Raw genomic sequence first — 15,772 nt, forward strand, 5'->3', positions numbered from 1 at the left:
TGGTGGCCCAGATGACCCTGTCTGCTTGTGAGCTGGCGGCTTGGTGGAGCAGGTGAACAGCAGAATCAGCCCACTGCTCACTCTGATAAAAGAACCCCACCCACTTCACCAGTGAAATTCTGAGAGCAGAATCAGGTCCATCTAAGCCTCAGCCGTTCCCTCCACCTCTCCTTCTGAAGGAAAGCTGTGTAAGGCCTTTGTTTAGCAGTCAGATGTAGCTAGAGCCTGGAATAAAAATGTGAGCTTATTCACCTGGCTGGGCTCCTAAGAAGCCCTCACGTGGGTAGCTTCTGTGAACCCTGTGACCACCCACTGAGATACTCCTAACTGTAGGAGCCTGAGTCAAGGCACCAACCAGCCAGGGAAATTGAATTGTACCCTGTTCCCCTCTATTTGGTCCAGGCACAAGCAATGTGGACTGGGATGAAAGCTGGGGAAATTCATCATAGTCTCAGAAAGGCTGACACTGGGGCTGGGCATCTGCCAATGCTGGAGTCCAGCTCTGTGGTGGTTTGAATGACCCCCATAGGCTCATATATTTGAGTGCTTAGTCATCAGGGAGTGGCTCTACATAGAAGGATTAGGAGGTGTGGCCTTGTTGGGGTAGGTGTAGCCTTGTCTGAGGAAGTGTGTCACTGGGGAAAGACTTTGAGGTGTCAGAAGCTCAAGCCAGGCCCAGTGGCTGTCTTCCTGCTGCCTGCCTATCCAGATGTAGAACTCTCAGCTAATTCTCCAGCAGCCTGTCCGCCTGCATGCCACCATGATCCCCACCATGATGACAATGGAGCAAACCTCTGAAACCATAAGCCAGCCTCAATGAAATGCTTCCCTTTACCAGAGTTCTGTGATCATGGTGTCTCTTCACGGCACTAGAACACTAATACAGGGTCTGTCCATATACCACACGTGTGCTTGGCCCCACCATTGGGCCTGCCATGGAGATGCTCACGGAGTCCCCGTTGAATCCACAGCCCAGCGTCGGTCCTGAAAGGGTGTGACCAGGAAGACACAGGTGGGCTTTCATCATCATCCTCCTCAGGGTGTGGATCTCTCTTTGGGGCAGGGACATGTGTGGGCTCCTAGCCAAGAGAGCTTGGATCCCTTCTGCAGGAGAAAACTGGGTGAGTATTTTGGTTCCTTGTCTTTGCTGCAGAGCCCGTGACTCCCTCTGCTCAGGAATTAGGGCAGGACGGTTTTGGTTTCTGAATGCTTCCCCTCCATTTAAATTGGATGCTCTAATCTCCTTCCTCTTTTGTCCTAAATTTCCCTCCACTGCTCAGTGCAGCTGCTTCACAGCTGTTGCCTCCGGCTTTGGAGGAGGCTGAGGGTCGAGCTGGTTGCCAGCAGTCATCTTCCAGGAGGGACAACAGAGCCCCAGATAAATCCTGCCCCAGAGGGTATGGCACTTTAGGTGTTAACTGTATACCCTTTGCTGGCCATAGTGGGGAAGAGCTGGACATATTGTTTGCAGAAAGAAGTCCAGACGGGGTCAGCAGCTAGGTCTGACACCGTCATTCAGAAAGTGAGCACAGAAGGCCTGTCTAGTGCCAGGCCTGGGGACGCGAGAGACAACAATCCATTCATGTGCTTGCTCGCTCGTTCATTCAACAATTGGCCACTGAGTTCAAGGACATTGCTCAGAGAGCAGGTCTGGCACTCTCTGCGAGGTTACTCCTAGAGACTCTGGCCCACAGGATGCAGCCTAAGAGTAAGGAAAACTCAGGAATGTGTTTGTGCCACTCAGTTCCTCTGGTCCTCCCAGCCTTGTATGGTACCCTGAGGACTACCAAAAATGTGGGGCCAGCAGGGTGGATCTGAAATCCCATCCAGGCCTCCTCCAGGGGCTATATGCTGTGGGATAGGCTTTGGCTCACTTAGGATGCTCCCTACACTGTTTCTCTACAGCCTGCAGCCTTGGTCCTGCCTCCTGTTCCCTCCCCTTATTTCACTGGTCCTGGAGCAGACAGTGGCTAAGTGTGGGAAGGCGTGGAAAGAGCACCTGTCTGCCCTCTATTTACCTTAGACCTTGTCTCTGGCAGGACTTCTTCTAGGCTGCCATCTGGGCTTCTTCTAGCCATCAAAACATCTAGAAGGATAGAGAACAGTCAAACCGAAATGAGAAACAGAACCGTGGAGATGCGCCTGCACGCCCAGCACTCACACTCACACACCTCTGCACCAACAAACACATGACAGGCACGCACCTGCTGGCAGGGATGGGCGTGGGGCTGAGGTGTCAGCCTGCAGATGCTGTGGCCAGTGCTACCAGAGATGGTGGTGTTCAGGGGGTGCCTTGCATATTACAGAGCCAGGAAGACAGCCAGGGTTATCACAGCACAATTCGGAAAACACACAAATAATTTATGTTATTATGATGTCATAGAGCTGTAAATAATGAATTTTCACTAATGCTGGGCTTCCTCATTCCCCAGGCAGGCGGCGGGTGCAGAGCAAAGCCTGAAACAGCTGGGGCTGGGAGAGACACACATGGAGCTCCCCTTCTAGCCTCTTCTAAGTAACAACCGCGTTCCCCACAGAGGCAAGGAGGGAGAGGCCATGCTGGCTGTGCCTACTGGATAGACTAGAAAGCCCAGCAGGCTGGCCCAACACACAGCCTAAAGTTACTGGGACTGTCTGGAAAACTAGCTGAAGCTGCCTAGTACTTCAGGCTGTAGCTTGCTCAGGAACTCTGATGCCGGTCTTCCGGGGATCCATCTTTGGCTGCACACAAAGATCACCACTCGACTATAGCATCCACACTAAAACCTGAGCAGATGCTTCAGACTGAGGGTGGCCACAGGGCAGGATGCTACCTGCTTGTCCAGAGGGTAAGGGACCTGCGGGAGTGGCGGGGCGCACAGCCACGCCCCTGATGGTGCTCTCTCCATACATCATCAGCTACCTGGTGGGTCCCATTTCTGGTGCCTCCACGGGTGCCACCATCAGAAGCCTGGACTTGATTGATCTCTGCATGAATATTCATGCAGCAGCCGGCAGGACTGTCATTAATATTCCACGAAAGGGGAAAGAATACCTGTCCTCATTTAATGAGTGGGGAGTGAGGTCAGTCTGAGGCTGATGACTGCTGTGTCCACCTCTGGGCTTCCAAGCTTGACAGGGTGTCCATCTTGCCCCCACTCCCACCCCCACCCCACACTCCCACAGGTGACCCGACCCATCACAGTTCCTGCCTGCCTTACTGGCCATGCCCCCCTGACCAATCCAGCTTTCTCTTTCCGCCTCTGGCCAGTCTCACCCGACCCTTCCTACCCTCCTCTGTAGCTCCAGCCCACCCTGCCCCTTAATGCTCACCTGAACCCGTAGCCCCACGGTAACAGGATACCAAGTGCGGTGTATCAGCTCATCAAACTTGAATCCAGGTCCCATTTTCTCAAGTGGCTGGCACAGCTGTGCCCCTAGACTGGGTCAGGGATCCCCACAGACTCCCCTGTCCTGTCCAGGGTCCACAGTTAAGACATAACTCTGGGCTGCAGCAAGACCAGCTACAAGCTAGACTTTCAGAGAAGAGGGTACCTGCTTCAATTCCTCCCTGCTCTGTTCCTGATCATACGGGAGCCCCTGGGGCCCCAGCGTCTATCTTGTGCTGGCTAGTCAGGATGGGATACCCCTCCCCATCCTGGGAGATGGCCACAGTTGGCCCCACCAGAGATGGACAAGAACTCTACCCCAGACCCTGGCTTCTGAGAGACTGGCTGTGTTGGGGGTGTGCTGGGGAAGTAGAGGCTGTTTATTTGGAACGGGATGAGAGTTTCCACTGTACCAGAGGTCCCAAAGCACAGCTCAGTGGCACCACACCGGCGCCTCCCCTCACGGGGGCCCGTGGCACCCTCCTATGGCTGCTCTTCTGCAGGAGACTGGAAAAGCACTGCCGAGGAGGGGGAGCTGGACAGGGAGAGAGGGAGGGGACACCTGGCAGTCTGTGCCCTTCAGTCTGCCACCCATCCCCAGGCGCAGTGCGGGCCACACAACTCTGCCCGAGGCCCCATGTGACACAGCTGCCAACAGGCCCGGGCAAGCTGCCTGGCAGGGCGGGGGAGGGGCCCTGGGCCCCGGATCGCTGAATCAGCTGCGCTGGACCATCCAAGCCTAGGCAAGGCTGCTGCTGGGGGGCAGCTGCCTCTTTTGGGAACTGTTGGGGAGGCATGCCAGAATGCTGGGATTTCCGGAAAATGGCCCCTGCTTGCTTCAGTCCGGGACTGTTGCTTCCTGGGAGCTAGTGCCTCTAGGGGAGGGAAGGCTTCTTAGTAGGGCCAGGCAGATGGGGACCCTTTTTCCCGAACAAGACCAAAAACGGAGAAGAGAAAGGCACCCTGGCTGCTGTGGATCCAGCACGTTTCCGTCCCCACAAAACGCTGACTCAGCATGCGAAGGCGCCGCTGGCTCCCTCCCCCTCACTCGCTGGCAGGGACGGGGCCTTCCCAAGGTCAGGGGACGTCAATAACTGTGCAGCTGAGACTGGCAGCGCAGGGTTGTGCTCTGGGTTGCCCCTGCCATCCTTGCTGAGTAGGGACCATCTGGCTCCCTTCCTCGCACCACCCTGGGAAGGTCACAGGTCCCGTGCTGGTTTGGGTCTCCACCCGGGACAGCAGGAACTGCTACTTGGCCCAGGAGCAGCGAATGGGAGCCTCTAGTCCATCCCAAGTCTTGGGGCCCTGCAGCCCCTGGCTTCTTATTTCTAGAAATTCCCCAGCCGCACGGCACCCTTCTTGTCGTCACTCGCCCTCTGCTGGCTTCTTGGCTCTGATCCCATTTGTTACTGAGGGAGACTATTATATATTATATATACATATACATATCCTCTCCCCAGGATTGTAGGTGACACACAGTGACCCCTTCCCTGTACCTCACATGAACTAGAAAGAACCTGAGTCATGGGGAGACAGAATTGGCTTCAGCCTTTCCTTCTGTATCGCTCACCCCTGGCTGAGCTTTCCTACTGCAGCCTGCTCACCTCCACTCCTCCTTCCTTGGCCCTGACTCCCAACCATCCTGCCCAGGGACGAGCCCCCAGGTGTTCATGGGCCAGGCCCCTCTACCTTGGATGCCCCTTTCTTGTTGGTGTGGACCAATCATATATTGCCACCCTCCACGAAGACCCAGAACCCAGCTCTTGTCTCTCAAATTAACATCTGGCCACCTGAGACTGCTGTCCAAGTGCTCTCACTGGGTCCCCTGAGCCAGCTCTAGGCTGGGCAGCCCTGCCAACCTCAGAACAGTCCTAGCTGGTGGCTGAACTCCTGGCCTTCATGCCTCTCCTTTCCCACCACCCACCGGGTAGCCAGCACTCCTTGCCTACCCTTCTTTACAAGGCCAGGTCACAAGGTCAGCCTGGAAGCTGTCCCCGTTGTCTTTTTTACCTCATATGCAGCATGGACTCAGGGTGGCAGCAGCTGACCAGATGGGCAGCTTTGTCAGTGTTGATCCAGCCACTGAGGACTTCTGTGGGCAGGTACATTGTATCTGTGTCCAAGGCTGGCCCATCATTTCTCCTACTTCCCCTGTCCTCAGCTCCCCTTGCCCTGCCCTACAGCAGCTGGGTCGTTCCCTTTTTTTTTTTTTTTTTTTATGGTAGCTTTGGAGCTTGTCCTGGAACTAGCTCTTGTAGCCCGGGCTGGCCTCGAACTCACAGAGATCCACCTGCCTCTGCCTCCCGAGTAATGGGATTAAAGGCATGCACCACCATTGCCCGGTCATTCCCATTTTTATACTCCGATGTGGTGCCTTTATAAACAAATGAATCTGCTCGAAACAAGACATTTAGAAGAATTTCAGGCCTGGGGAGTAGTCCTAACGTGTCTCTCCACCCTGCAGAGGCAGAGTTACTAATGGAGTTTCTTGGGTTATGCTTCAAAATGCTGCCTTATCCAGGACCTGGCTTATGTGTCTGTTGCTAAGAGCAATCACCAGCCTTCCTCGGACAGGTTGCAGCCCCAGATACAGCTCAAAACATCACCTAGGGCCTCAAGGCCAACACACTCAAAAACAGTGCTAATGTCCAGGTAATGTGACCCACAGGCTCATCCTGCTGAGCAGGGAAGCCAGGAGTTACTTCATAACTCTCAAGTGCCAGGAGGGCTCCTGGCTATCAAGAGGGACTAGCTCAACCAGGCTCTTTCAAGGCCCGTGGCGCACTAGGAAGCCATGGCTTGCAGATCCTGGAGCAGGTTAATACCTCTATTGTGCCAACCACTGGCCCTTGGGTACCTGTGATCTGAGCAGCTTGGTTCTTAGTAGTCATGTTCCCCCGTGCTCAGTGGCCCAGCGGCCCGACAGGGAAGTGATGATGGTGTCCACTCAAACAAGGCCTTTCAACTTGATTTCTTGTTCTTCCCAGCAAAGGGACAACGAGGAACACTCCAGGGCTTTGGGTGAGACTAAGCAAAAGCCACTTGTCTGTTACAAGGTCAGCTCTGGGTTCCGTCCCCAGCACTGTAAAACCAACCAAACAACCACTCCAGACCCACAGAAAACAAAGCAGGCCCAGAAAGTTCCTGGAAAAAATGTGTGTCTCCTCTGGTTCAGTGAGTGGCTTAGGGGCTACTGAGCCTACCCTCGCCATGCCTATCTGCTGCTGAGCCCAGCTCTGGATTCTCGATAAGTGTGCCTGGGCAGCCATGCCAGGACTATCTCTCAACATGACTTTACCTGGGCCAGAAGCCCCATCCATACCAAGCTCCAGCCCCGGTCTATGAAGCTAAGTTCCCCCTCCTCAGGTTGTGACCTGTCTTGGACAAAGGAATTGCAATTTACTTTTATTAAAAAACTACAACTTGCTAGGTTTGGTGGCGCATGCCCTTAATCCCAGCACCTGAGAGGCAGAGGCAAGAGCATCTCTCTGAGTTCAAGGCCAGCCTGGTCTACAAAGCTGGTTCCAGGATAGCAGCTAAGGCTGTTACACAGAGAAACACTGTCTTAAAAAACCACACACACACACACACACACTCACACAAAACAACAAACAAACAAAACCCCCTAAAACTCGGGTGTGGACTTGCTGTTGTATTCATTTCCAGCACTCAGGAGGCAGAGGCAGGTTGGTCTCTAACTTCAAGATCCAGACACCTGCCTGTCTCTGCCTCTTGAATGCTAAAATCAAAGGTGTTTGCTTCCCTCGCTTGGCTGAGACCCTATCTCAAAAAACAAAACAAAACAAATCACCAAGCAAGATGCAAGGCTGGAGAGATGGCCTGTTAGTAAGTGTATTAACTGTTCTTCCAGAGGTACTGGATTTCTTCCCAGCACCACAGGGGGCTCACGACCAACCAATTCCAGAGTGATCTATTGCCCTCTTCTGGCCTCTGCAGATATCAGGTCATACATGATATACATACATACATGCAGGAGAAACACTTATAGACATAAAACAAAAAATCTTTTTAACACACACACACACACACACACACACACTGCTGGTTGGTGGTGGCACACACCTTTAATCCCAGCACTGGGGAGGCAGAGGCAGGCGGATCTCTATGAGTTCGAGGCCAGCCTGGTCTACAAGAGCTAGTTCCAGGACATGCTCCAAAGCTACAGAGAAACCCTGTCTAGAAAAACTAAACTAAAACACACACACACACACACACACACACACAAAACAAGCCCCAAGCTGGACATGGTAACTCATGCTGATCACAGCATGTGGGAGTTCAAGGCCAGCCTATACAAGTTAGCAAGACCCTACTCCCTCCCTCAAAATTCCTAGTAACGGCTAGAGGGCTGCTTCAGCAGTTAAGAGCACTGGCCACTCTTCCAGAGGACCCCATTTTTGATCTCCAGAACTTATATGATGGCTCACAACTGTCTAATCCCAGTCCGATGGACTCCAGTACTTTCTTCTGGCCTCCATGGGCACCAGACATGCAAGTGGCACACAGACATACATGCAGTCTATACAACATGCATGTGGAATTAAAAAAAAAAAATTCCAGCCAGGCGGTGGTCGCGTACGCCTTTAATCCCAGCACTCTGGAGGTAGAGGCAGGTGGATCTCAGTGAGTTCGAGGCCAGCCTAGTCTACAAGAGCTAGTTCCAGGACAGGAACCAAAAGCTACGGAGAAACCCTGTCTCGGGGAAAAAAAAAATCCCTAGTAACATCCACAAACACAGCTAAAAGAGAAAGCTTGGGTTCCTGCTCCTCCCGGCATCTAGATATTACATCTCCCAGTGAGCAAGGCACCCACAGGCTTTCCTGTCCTCTCTGGAAAGCAACAGAAATCCATCCCTCACTTTTACTGAACAACTCAACTCTAGGCTCTTGGCAGGCCAGCCAACACGGTAGAATTACTGTTTTGAGGATTCTACACTTAACATTAAACTCAGACGCTTTCAGAACTCAATCCTGCAGGGAATGGTCTCTGACATCCTACACTACATTCTTTGAGAAGGAAGAGATTTTGGGCTTCACTGTCTCAGAGCACTTGCCCAGCACGTACAGGGCCCCAGCATAGCAAAACATAAAATCACGCCATCAACACATTAAAAAAATAGGTTTAATGCAGGTGATTCATCTCATAAAGAATTTAACAGGCACTCAGGACACTGGGCAGCTGGGTGTGCAATGGGTGACAAGGTCCTGTCATCTTTCCCACCACCAGCCCTCGGACACACCCACCGTCACCCAGCAAATGGGGCTTCAGGCTGCTCTGAGGAACATGAGCTAATTAACAAAGAACAAAGCTGCTTTGGGGGAAGTGTTATTTAGTGCAAACAATTCTCTGCAGCAAGCAAGCAGCGGGGGTCCACTGGGAAGGTACCTCACCTGCTGTCCGGGGAGGCAGACGGACTTCCTCCTTGAGCCCTCCCGCTAGAACAATGGGCACAGTTGGCTACAAGTTTAAGAGCGAGGTGGACAGTCCTGCATCTTTGCTTTCCCTGCTTGGGTTTCTTCAAGTTTCTCTTCATCGGAACACAGCTGGTTTTCCTGGCAAGGTCGCATCAAAGGGGCCGTCCCCATGTCCAGGGTGCGGGGTGACAATTTGGGGTGAAGCATGTGTTGGCAGGATCTGCTCAGGGTCCTGCTCCTGCAGTTACTACTCAAAGCACTTCACTTGTCACCCAGGCCCGTCACCAGTGAGAGCCACAACCCACTCCTGACAGAGGACAAAGGTAGTCAGGCGCTCCCTTCCTTTTTTATCTCACAAACCGGGCCTGACAGCCATGTGGGGAAGGTGCAGCTAGCTTGTCCAGGCTGCCCGCTGGGCTGGTAAATGCCACCGAGGAGGCACAATCTGTTTGCTCCTCCTGTCTTCCACAGGTAATTTACCCTAGCCTCTGGGAGGCTGCTGGAGGCTTCCATCCCTCAGAGACAGTCACAGCTCCTCCCAGTGCTAAGGGGAAGTGGCCTCCCTAGGTTCCTTCAGTGTGTGGAGCTCCAGCATGGCCTGACACAGACCTGCCCAGAGTACAGACCAGTCCCTGCTCTGGAGTCCAAGCCTTGGTGTCTGTGCTCTCTTGTATCAGGGACGGGTCAACGCCATATATGGGGTCCTGCTGGACGGCACCTACGCAAACCAAGGTGACCCTGAGACCTGCCTTGGGGTACAAGATGGACACAGTCACCTGGTGACAGCAAAGAATGCTCCATGGGCTTAGGATCAAGCAGCTCAGAAGGGGGCACAACTAGGGGCAGTAGCAGGTCTGGATCCCTGAGGCTAGCGCCAGGATCAGGGCACATAAAGGGGCTGTGCAGCCCAGAGGTGCCCTTGTGTGTCCCACTGGTTGAGTTGGATAGTGAGGATGTCACACAGAAGGTCTCCAGGTGCACAGAGGACAGACGGGCCACCCACTGGCCAACCTGAAAACGTACAGGCAACCAGAGGCGAGAAGCTAAGAGGGATGTCACACGTTTGGGAAACTGCACAGGAAGGGTAGCGCAGAAGCCACCAGGGAGATGTGGTGTCCCCATCACAGAGTAGTCTCAGCCCTTTTCGCTCCTCAGTGGGAGTGTGTGCTTCAAGGCCTTACCTTTGGAATGGGGCAAAAAGAGGCCCCTACCAGTCCCGCCCTTCAAGGAAAGATATGTGGTACAGCACAATCAAGAGCCCCATGGAGGCTGGGTCCTCACATGTCCACAAAGACCATGAAGCACCAGCCCAGACCCCCAACTAGCAGCATGGTCACATGGATGCCGTAGATGAGCAGCTCGTTCATGAGGCGGAAGTCCACACGCCTCCGCCCCAGCAGCAGCAGCAGCACCGACAGCTTGAGCTGGAAGCGCAGCAGCACACGGACTCCCAGGTACTGCAGGCAGAAGAGCGCAGCCAGAGCGCCCCAGAGGGCCGCCGTGAAGAGGCTGCAGCTGAAGTAGAGCAGGAAGCGGATAAAGCCGTAGAGCCAGCGGGTCTTGACATACACGTCGAAGTTGTTGTACTTGGTGCGGGCCAGGTGAGAGGTCCTCACTGGCCCGCAGGCTGCATGCAGGCAGGTGGTGTGCGGGCCGTGGAAGGAGCGCACCCGCCGCGGGATGGGCATGACCGGCATTGGGCCAGGGCGGCAGGGCTAGTTTACAGTGGGAGCGCAGCGTCCAGATGGCTGGCATAGGTGTCATCAGCACCTAGGAGCCCTCAGCTGAGCCTTGGGGGAGGTGTCGGCCTGCAGGGAGAGGTACAAGGAGATTGCCAGATCAGACTTCAGCATGGGATGTCCCTGCAAAGCAGTTGCAGCCTAAGCTTGTCCCCTTAATCTCTTCACAGACCCACACCTATGCAAAGCAAAAGTACTGCTGTATCTCACAGTCCTGGGGAAGCGACAGTAACTATGTCTCTCTCTTAGCAGCTGCCAAGGGAGGGCCCCTCTAAGGGCCATCAGTGATAGGGGACAGGAGTCTAGCTAAGTCAACTCCTTATAGTTCCTTGAAGACCCCATGCACTACTATGCTGGTTGCATCCCTTGGCCCACTACTCTCCAGGACTTCCGTGGTGACTTATCGAGCAACAAGCTCTTCAAGGACACACACCCCCCCCCATGCAAAAACACAATGGGACTGGAACGACGACAGGGTGTTCACATTGCCAGACCCTAAGGTCACCTGCTGGACCTGAACTCTAGAAGTATTTTAGCAGGCTACCTCACCTCCCACTGCTCTGCTCTGTAAACGGAGGCAACAAGACCTCTTTCCCGGGGGGCTGCCTGTACACGGAAGCATTGCTGGCTTCTCTAAGCTGGGCATAGGGCCAGAGTACTCCAAACTGGGCCACAGAGAGAGGGGAAACGGCATGTGGTCCATGTTTCACCAAGGAGATGTCATTTGCAGCTGCCTATGTTAATTTGTGGATGGGGAAAAAAAATAAAGTTCAGACTATACGACATTAGAGAGTAAAAGTTGGTAATAGGACAGGGAAACATCGCCAACAGGCTTTTGCGAGTTCGACTCCAGATCAGCTTTCTCCGCCGCCGCAGGTCCTGAGCAAATGGCCGCCAGTGCAGCTGTGGCCGAGGCTCAGTGGGAAGAAACCTGTCACGAGCCCGGGGGCTTAGCTATGTTTTACCCAGCGAGATGGGGAAATGGCCCTCATTCGGGTGTGTCACTGGACACCTCGTAGTAAGGGTTTGCATTCTGCAGCAGGTGTACTCGGGTGGAGGTGCGTGCACTCCAGCGCCTCCCAGCCCGCCCTCGGGCGGCCCGGCACCATGGCACGCGTCTCCGCGCACGGGACCCCAGAGCAAGAGACTCCGTTCTCCAGGGCCCGACAACCCAGCGCAGGAGACGCGGCCCTCACAAGCCCGAAGGCTACGCGCGACCCCGGCCCTCTGCCCGCGTCCTCTGCAGGCGCCACTTCCGGTGTCGGGGCGCCGTTGCCGTGGAGACGGTCTTTGGATGCACGGCCGGTCCCCGCCCGTCCTCGGCCGCTCACCCGGTGCCCTCTCCGCGGCGGTGCCGGTGTCCGGAACCATGCGGCAGGCCGACGGCGCTGGGGACCGGGCCCGCGGGCGAGCCTGTGCCCCGGGATTACGATGCCGGGGCGGGCTCATGCCGCCGAAGATGGGGTCACTTCGCGCGGCTCTTCAATTGCCCCCGGCTGGTGCCGGCCCGGAGGGGTGGGCGCGCCCGGGCCGGGCCGGAGGCATTTGTCCCAGCGTGGGAGCCGTAGCGTCGTCCCTCGGCGGCCACCGTAGCGCGATCCTCACGCCCCCTCCGCCTGCGCCGACACCGTGGAGCCTCGCAGCGCCCGCCTCGGGCCCGCGCGGAGCGTCCGGGAACTCGACGTTGTCCGAGGGTGCGCGCACCGTGTGTGCGCGCCCATTGCCGTCTATGACGTCATGGCCTGCGGCAGCAGCCGGAGGCATGACCTATCCTGCGCAGGCGCAGATGGGGATCTAAGGGCGCTCCGGCGGGGTCGACTCCGTGCTGGTGCGCGTGCGCAATAGTGGGCGGGGCGTCCCCGCTCGGGTGTGGGCCGGCAGCCTCGTTTCGTTTGATGCTCTCAGGAGCTTAGTGCTCCAGTGTGCTAACGGGCGCTGCTAGGCACGCAGAGAGCAGAGACGGTTGGAGATGAGGCAAGCAATCGCGGGTTTTAGGGGTACCCTCTTTGGAGCAGGGGCGTCCTGGAAGTTCCAGCAAAAAGAGTGAGGCTGGTGTTCCACCGGTCTAAATGACCTTGCCTGGTTCCTACAAGTACGTGTCAAGAGTTTGAACTAAAAGTTGATGTGGTGTGCTCTTGGGGTTAGGCTCTGAAAGGAAGCATGGGTCAAGCCATCATCCCACGGAGGACCAAAAAGTGACTGGCCCTTCACAGTCGTTCCACACTGACCCTCCTGCTTACCAGATGCAGGCTCCCCAGGGAAGGAAAACAACCCAAGCCAGGCGGTTCTTGGGCGCAGCGCAGGCCCTTTGCAGGAAGGAGAAGGTCAGCTAAGAATCGACTTGGGGTTGACTACACATTTGTACCTGCACAGGGGGTGCTTGGAGATCCCAGCCCACTCGGAACCAAGAGCTGCTGCAACCTGTGGCCTCTACCACCCACAAATGAATAGATGTAAAAAATAAGTAAATGTACCATGCGTCATGACATGCACCTTTAATCCCAGCATTTAGGAGGCAGAGGCGGCAGAATTCTACGCCAGCCAGGCCTAAGTAGTGAGAACGTATCAAACAAGCATCTTGGTTTAGTGAAATGGTTTAGTGGATAAATGCATTTGCCACCAAATCTTAGTACCATCCTTAGTACCCACATAATGAAGGAGAAGATCGATTCTCTCAGGTTGCCCTCTAACTTTCTTTTTCTTTTCTTTTTTTGTTTCTCTCTCTCTTAATGGTTTTTCAAGACAGGGTTTCTCTGTGGCTTTGGAACCTATCCTGGAACTAGTTCTTGTAGACCAGGCCGGCCTCGAACTCAGAGATCCACCTACCTCTGCCTCCTAAATTCTGGGATTAAAGGCATGTGCCACCACTGCCCCGCTGCCCTGTGACTTTCATACTTTCACCCCCCACCCTCCACACACTTTTTTTGTCTTTTTGGGACTGGATAGATGACTCAGTTAAGAGCACTTGATGCTTTTGCAGAGGACAGGTTCGGTTTCCAGCACCCATAGGGTGGCTCACATTCTGTAGCTCCAGTTTCAGAGAATCCTGCACTCTCTCCTAGCCTCCATAGGCACCAGGCACCCATGTGGTACACATGCATACATGCAAGCACACACACATACACATAAAACAATTTTTCAAAAGAATTAAGTATTTTACAAAGGTTGTGTCGGGTATGGTGGCTCATGCCTTTAATCCCAACACTAGGGAGGCAGTGACAGGAGGCTCTTTCTGAGTTTAAGGCCAACCTGGTCTATATATCATTCTTTTTTTTTTCTGGTCTATATATCAAGTTCTAGGACAGCCAGGACTACATAGACAGACCCTGTCTCAGAATAAAGGCTGTATCTTTTTTTAAAAAAAAAAAAAAGAGAGAGAGAGAGAGAGAACCATAGAGAAAGACACCTGATATCTGATGTTGTTCTACCCCCCATATATGTGTGCGTGTGCACACACACACACACACAACATGCGAACCCACACAGAAGTAATGTTTACAATACACCGTCTGTAGCTGGATAAGGTGGCCCTCTTCTGAGATTTCATTTGGAGGCAGGAGGGTCAGTATCAGCCTCTGCTACATTGTGAGCTGGAGCCCCTGGAGTATGTGAGACTTTCTCAAAACAAAAGGAAGCCTTCATGTTCCCCTGCCCGCTGGCCTTGGCATCTGTCACCGTGGGATGGTGCTTTTCCGTCCTCGTCCTCTCTCCTTAGACTCCCTCCTTGGTCCTAAGACTCATTCCAGGGCAAGCCTTGTTCCCTTTTCTTCTGTCATTCTGCTCCCCCTTCCCTGTGCTCCTGCACCCCCGTCCCTCCTGTAAGACCCCACTGAATGCTCAACACCCCGGAGAAGCCGCCTCTACCATACATTCCTCACCGACTTTGAGGGTCACTCTCCCTCTGGCTCAGAAGCCCCTCACCTCAGGTCACTGTACACTGAAAGAACTCAGGAAGTCTCACCGAAGGATGCTTCCTGTTACCTCCACCCCATCGCATCTTGGAAGGGTTGGGTACGACCACTGAACTGATTGCAGAACCCTCTCGGGACCTGAAGCCTGATCACAGCAGGGTCATCCCCAAGGAGAGAAGGGAGTCCCACCTATCCTATTTGCTGCAGGCTTGTCCTGATAAAGAAGATCTGGCTCTGCCATCTGCTCTGGGCTTCCCTGTGGGCAAGTGGTGGACAGTGGCCTGGCGCCACCTGCTGGGACTGTTAAGGGCCTAAAGAGACTAGAGAAAACCTAAAGTTAGAGTCTAAGCCCAGGTATGGGGCCCAGGGGACCAGGGCCGGCTCTTTCTTGCCTATGGTTGCTTTGGTGCCGTCATGACAGAGCAGTCAGAGTACTGTAACTGTGTCAGACCCAGTGGCCCTCTTGCTGTCCTCACTGTCCAAGAATGGACGCAGCCCTCGCTTGAAGTGTTTCCTCACTTTGAGCTTCTCTCTTCTGTGATTTGAGTAAGGAAACAGGCCACATAAATCCTAAAAACGCGCTCCAAGAACAACAGCTTAGCCTTCATTTTACTGACAGGGAGAGAGATGTTTTTGTTCAAGTCAGGCTTGACTCCAAAAATACAGGATCAACCCACTATGGTTGGATGTGTGCTTGTGTGCCCGTCCACATCCGCCATACCCTAGATGGCATCATCAGTTGGTACAACATGCTGTAGTGGGCATCACTCATCAATTCTGCATACCAAAGCTCAGGGTTTACTAGTGGCCCATTCCTCTGGTCCTTTTGACAGAATTTCAACCCCTTGAGATACCAGCAGTTCTTGATGAAAGTCCCAGGTCTGTTGCATCCCTGTAGTGATGAGCGGCAGGCTACGTTCCTGGTACCCGGCCGCCCGCACAGCTAGCTTTACCTGAAATAATTACACAGAAACTGTATTCTTTTAAACACTGCCTGACCCATTAGTTCCAGCCTCTTATTGGCTAGCTCTTACATATTGTTCTAACCCATTTCTAATATTCTGTGTAGCCCACGAGGTGGCTTACCAGTGAGGATCTTAACCTGCGTCTGTCTGGAGTGGGAGAATCATGACGACTCCTGACTCAGCTTCTTTCTCCCAGCATCCTGTTCTGTTTTCTCCGCCTACCTAAGGGTTGGCCTATCAAATGGGCCTAGGCAGTTTCTTTATTAGTAAGAAATCACTCCCACATCATTTCCCCTTTTTCTGTTTAAACAAAAAAAGAAGGCTTTCATTTTAACATAGTAAAATTACATATAA

At 53.9% G+C, this 15,772-nt stretch overlaps 1 protein-coding gene and 1 long non-coding RNA gene across 4 annotated transcripts; both read right to left on the reverse strand.

Moving 5' to 3' along the window:
• Window positions 1–437: 437 nt before the first annotated feature.
• Window positions 438–4,354, reverse strand: LOC126509411 (uncharacterized). The gene is made up of 4 exons (XR_007594142.1): window positions 3,313–4,354; window positions 2,205–2,292; window positions 2,019–2,086; window positions 438–1,104 (listed from the first exon to the last, which is right to left on the reverse strand). It is a non-coding gene; the product is annotated as an uncharacterized lncRNA (long non-coding RNA).
• Window positions 4,355–8,491: 4,137 nt separating this feature from the next.
• On the reverse strand, window positions 8,492–12,237 carry Tmem250 (transmembrane protein 250). Of its 3 annotated transcripts, none has more exons than XM_050155274.1 (2): window positions 11,874–12,237; window positions 8,492–10,611 (listed from the first exon to the last, which is right to left on the reverse strand). In XM_050155274.1, exon 2 carries the CDS (start codon window positions 10,498–10,500, stop codon window positions 10,081–10,083), a length of 420 nt encoding a protein of 139 aa, XP_050011231.1. In that variant the 5' UTR covers window positions 10,501–10,611; window positions 11,874–12,237; the 3' UTR covers window positions 8,492–10,080. The 3 variants fall into 3 exon arrangements, with proteins under 3 accessions (XP_050011231.1, XP_050011233.1, XP_050011232.1); XM_050155276.1 differs by lacking the exon at window positions 11,874–12,237 and adding an exon at window positions 11,508–11,840; XM_050155275.1 differs by lacking the exon at window positions 11,874–12,237 and adding an exon at window positions 11,092–11,499.
• Between the last annotated feature and the right edge of the window lie 3,535 nt (window positions 12,238–15,772).

Source organism: Alexandromys fortis, unplaced genomic scaffold (genome assembly GCF_014885135.2).
Source record: "Alexandromys fortis isolate MF-2015 unplaced genomic scaffold, M_Fortis_MF-2015_v1.1 scaffold_72, whole genome shotgun sequence".
NCBI lineage: Eukaryota > Metazoa > Chordata > Mammalia > Rodentia > Cricetidae > Alexandromys > Alexandromys fortis.

Bases quoted from the DNA above. Each gene is read 5' to 3' on its own strand.
- Tmem250 (XM_050155274.1), bottom strand. From the start codon at position 10,500: ATGCCGGTCATGCCCATCCCGCGGCGGGTGCGCTCCTTCCACGGCCCG.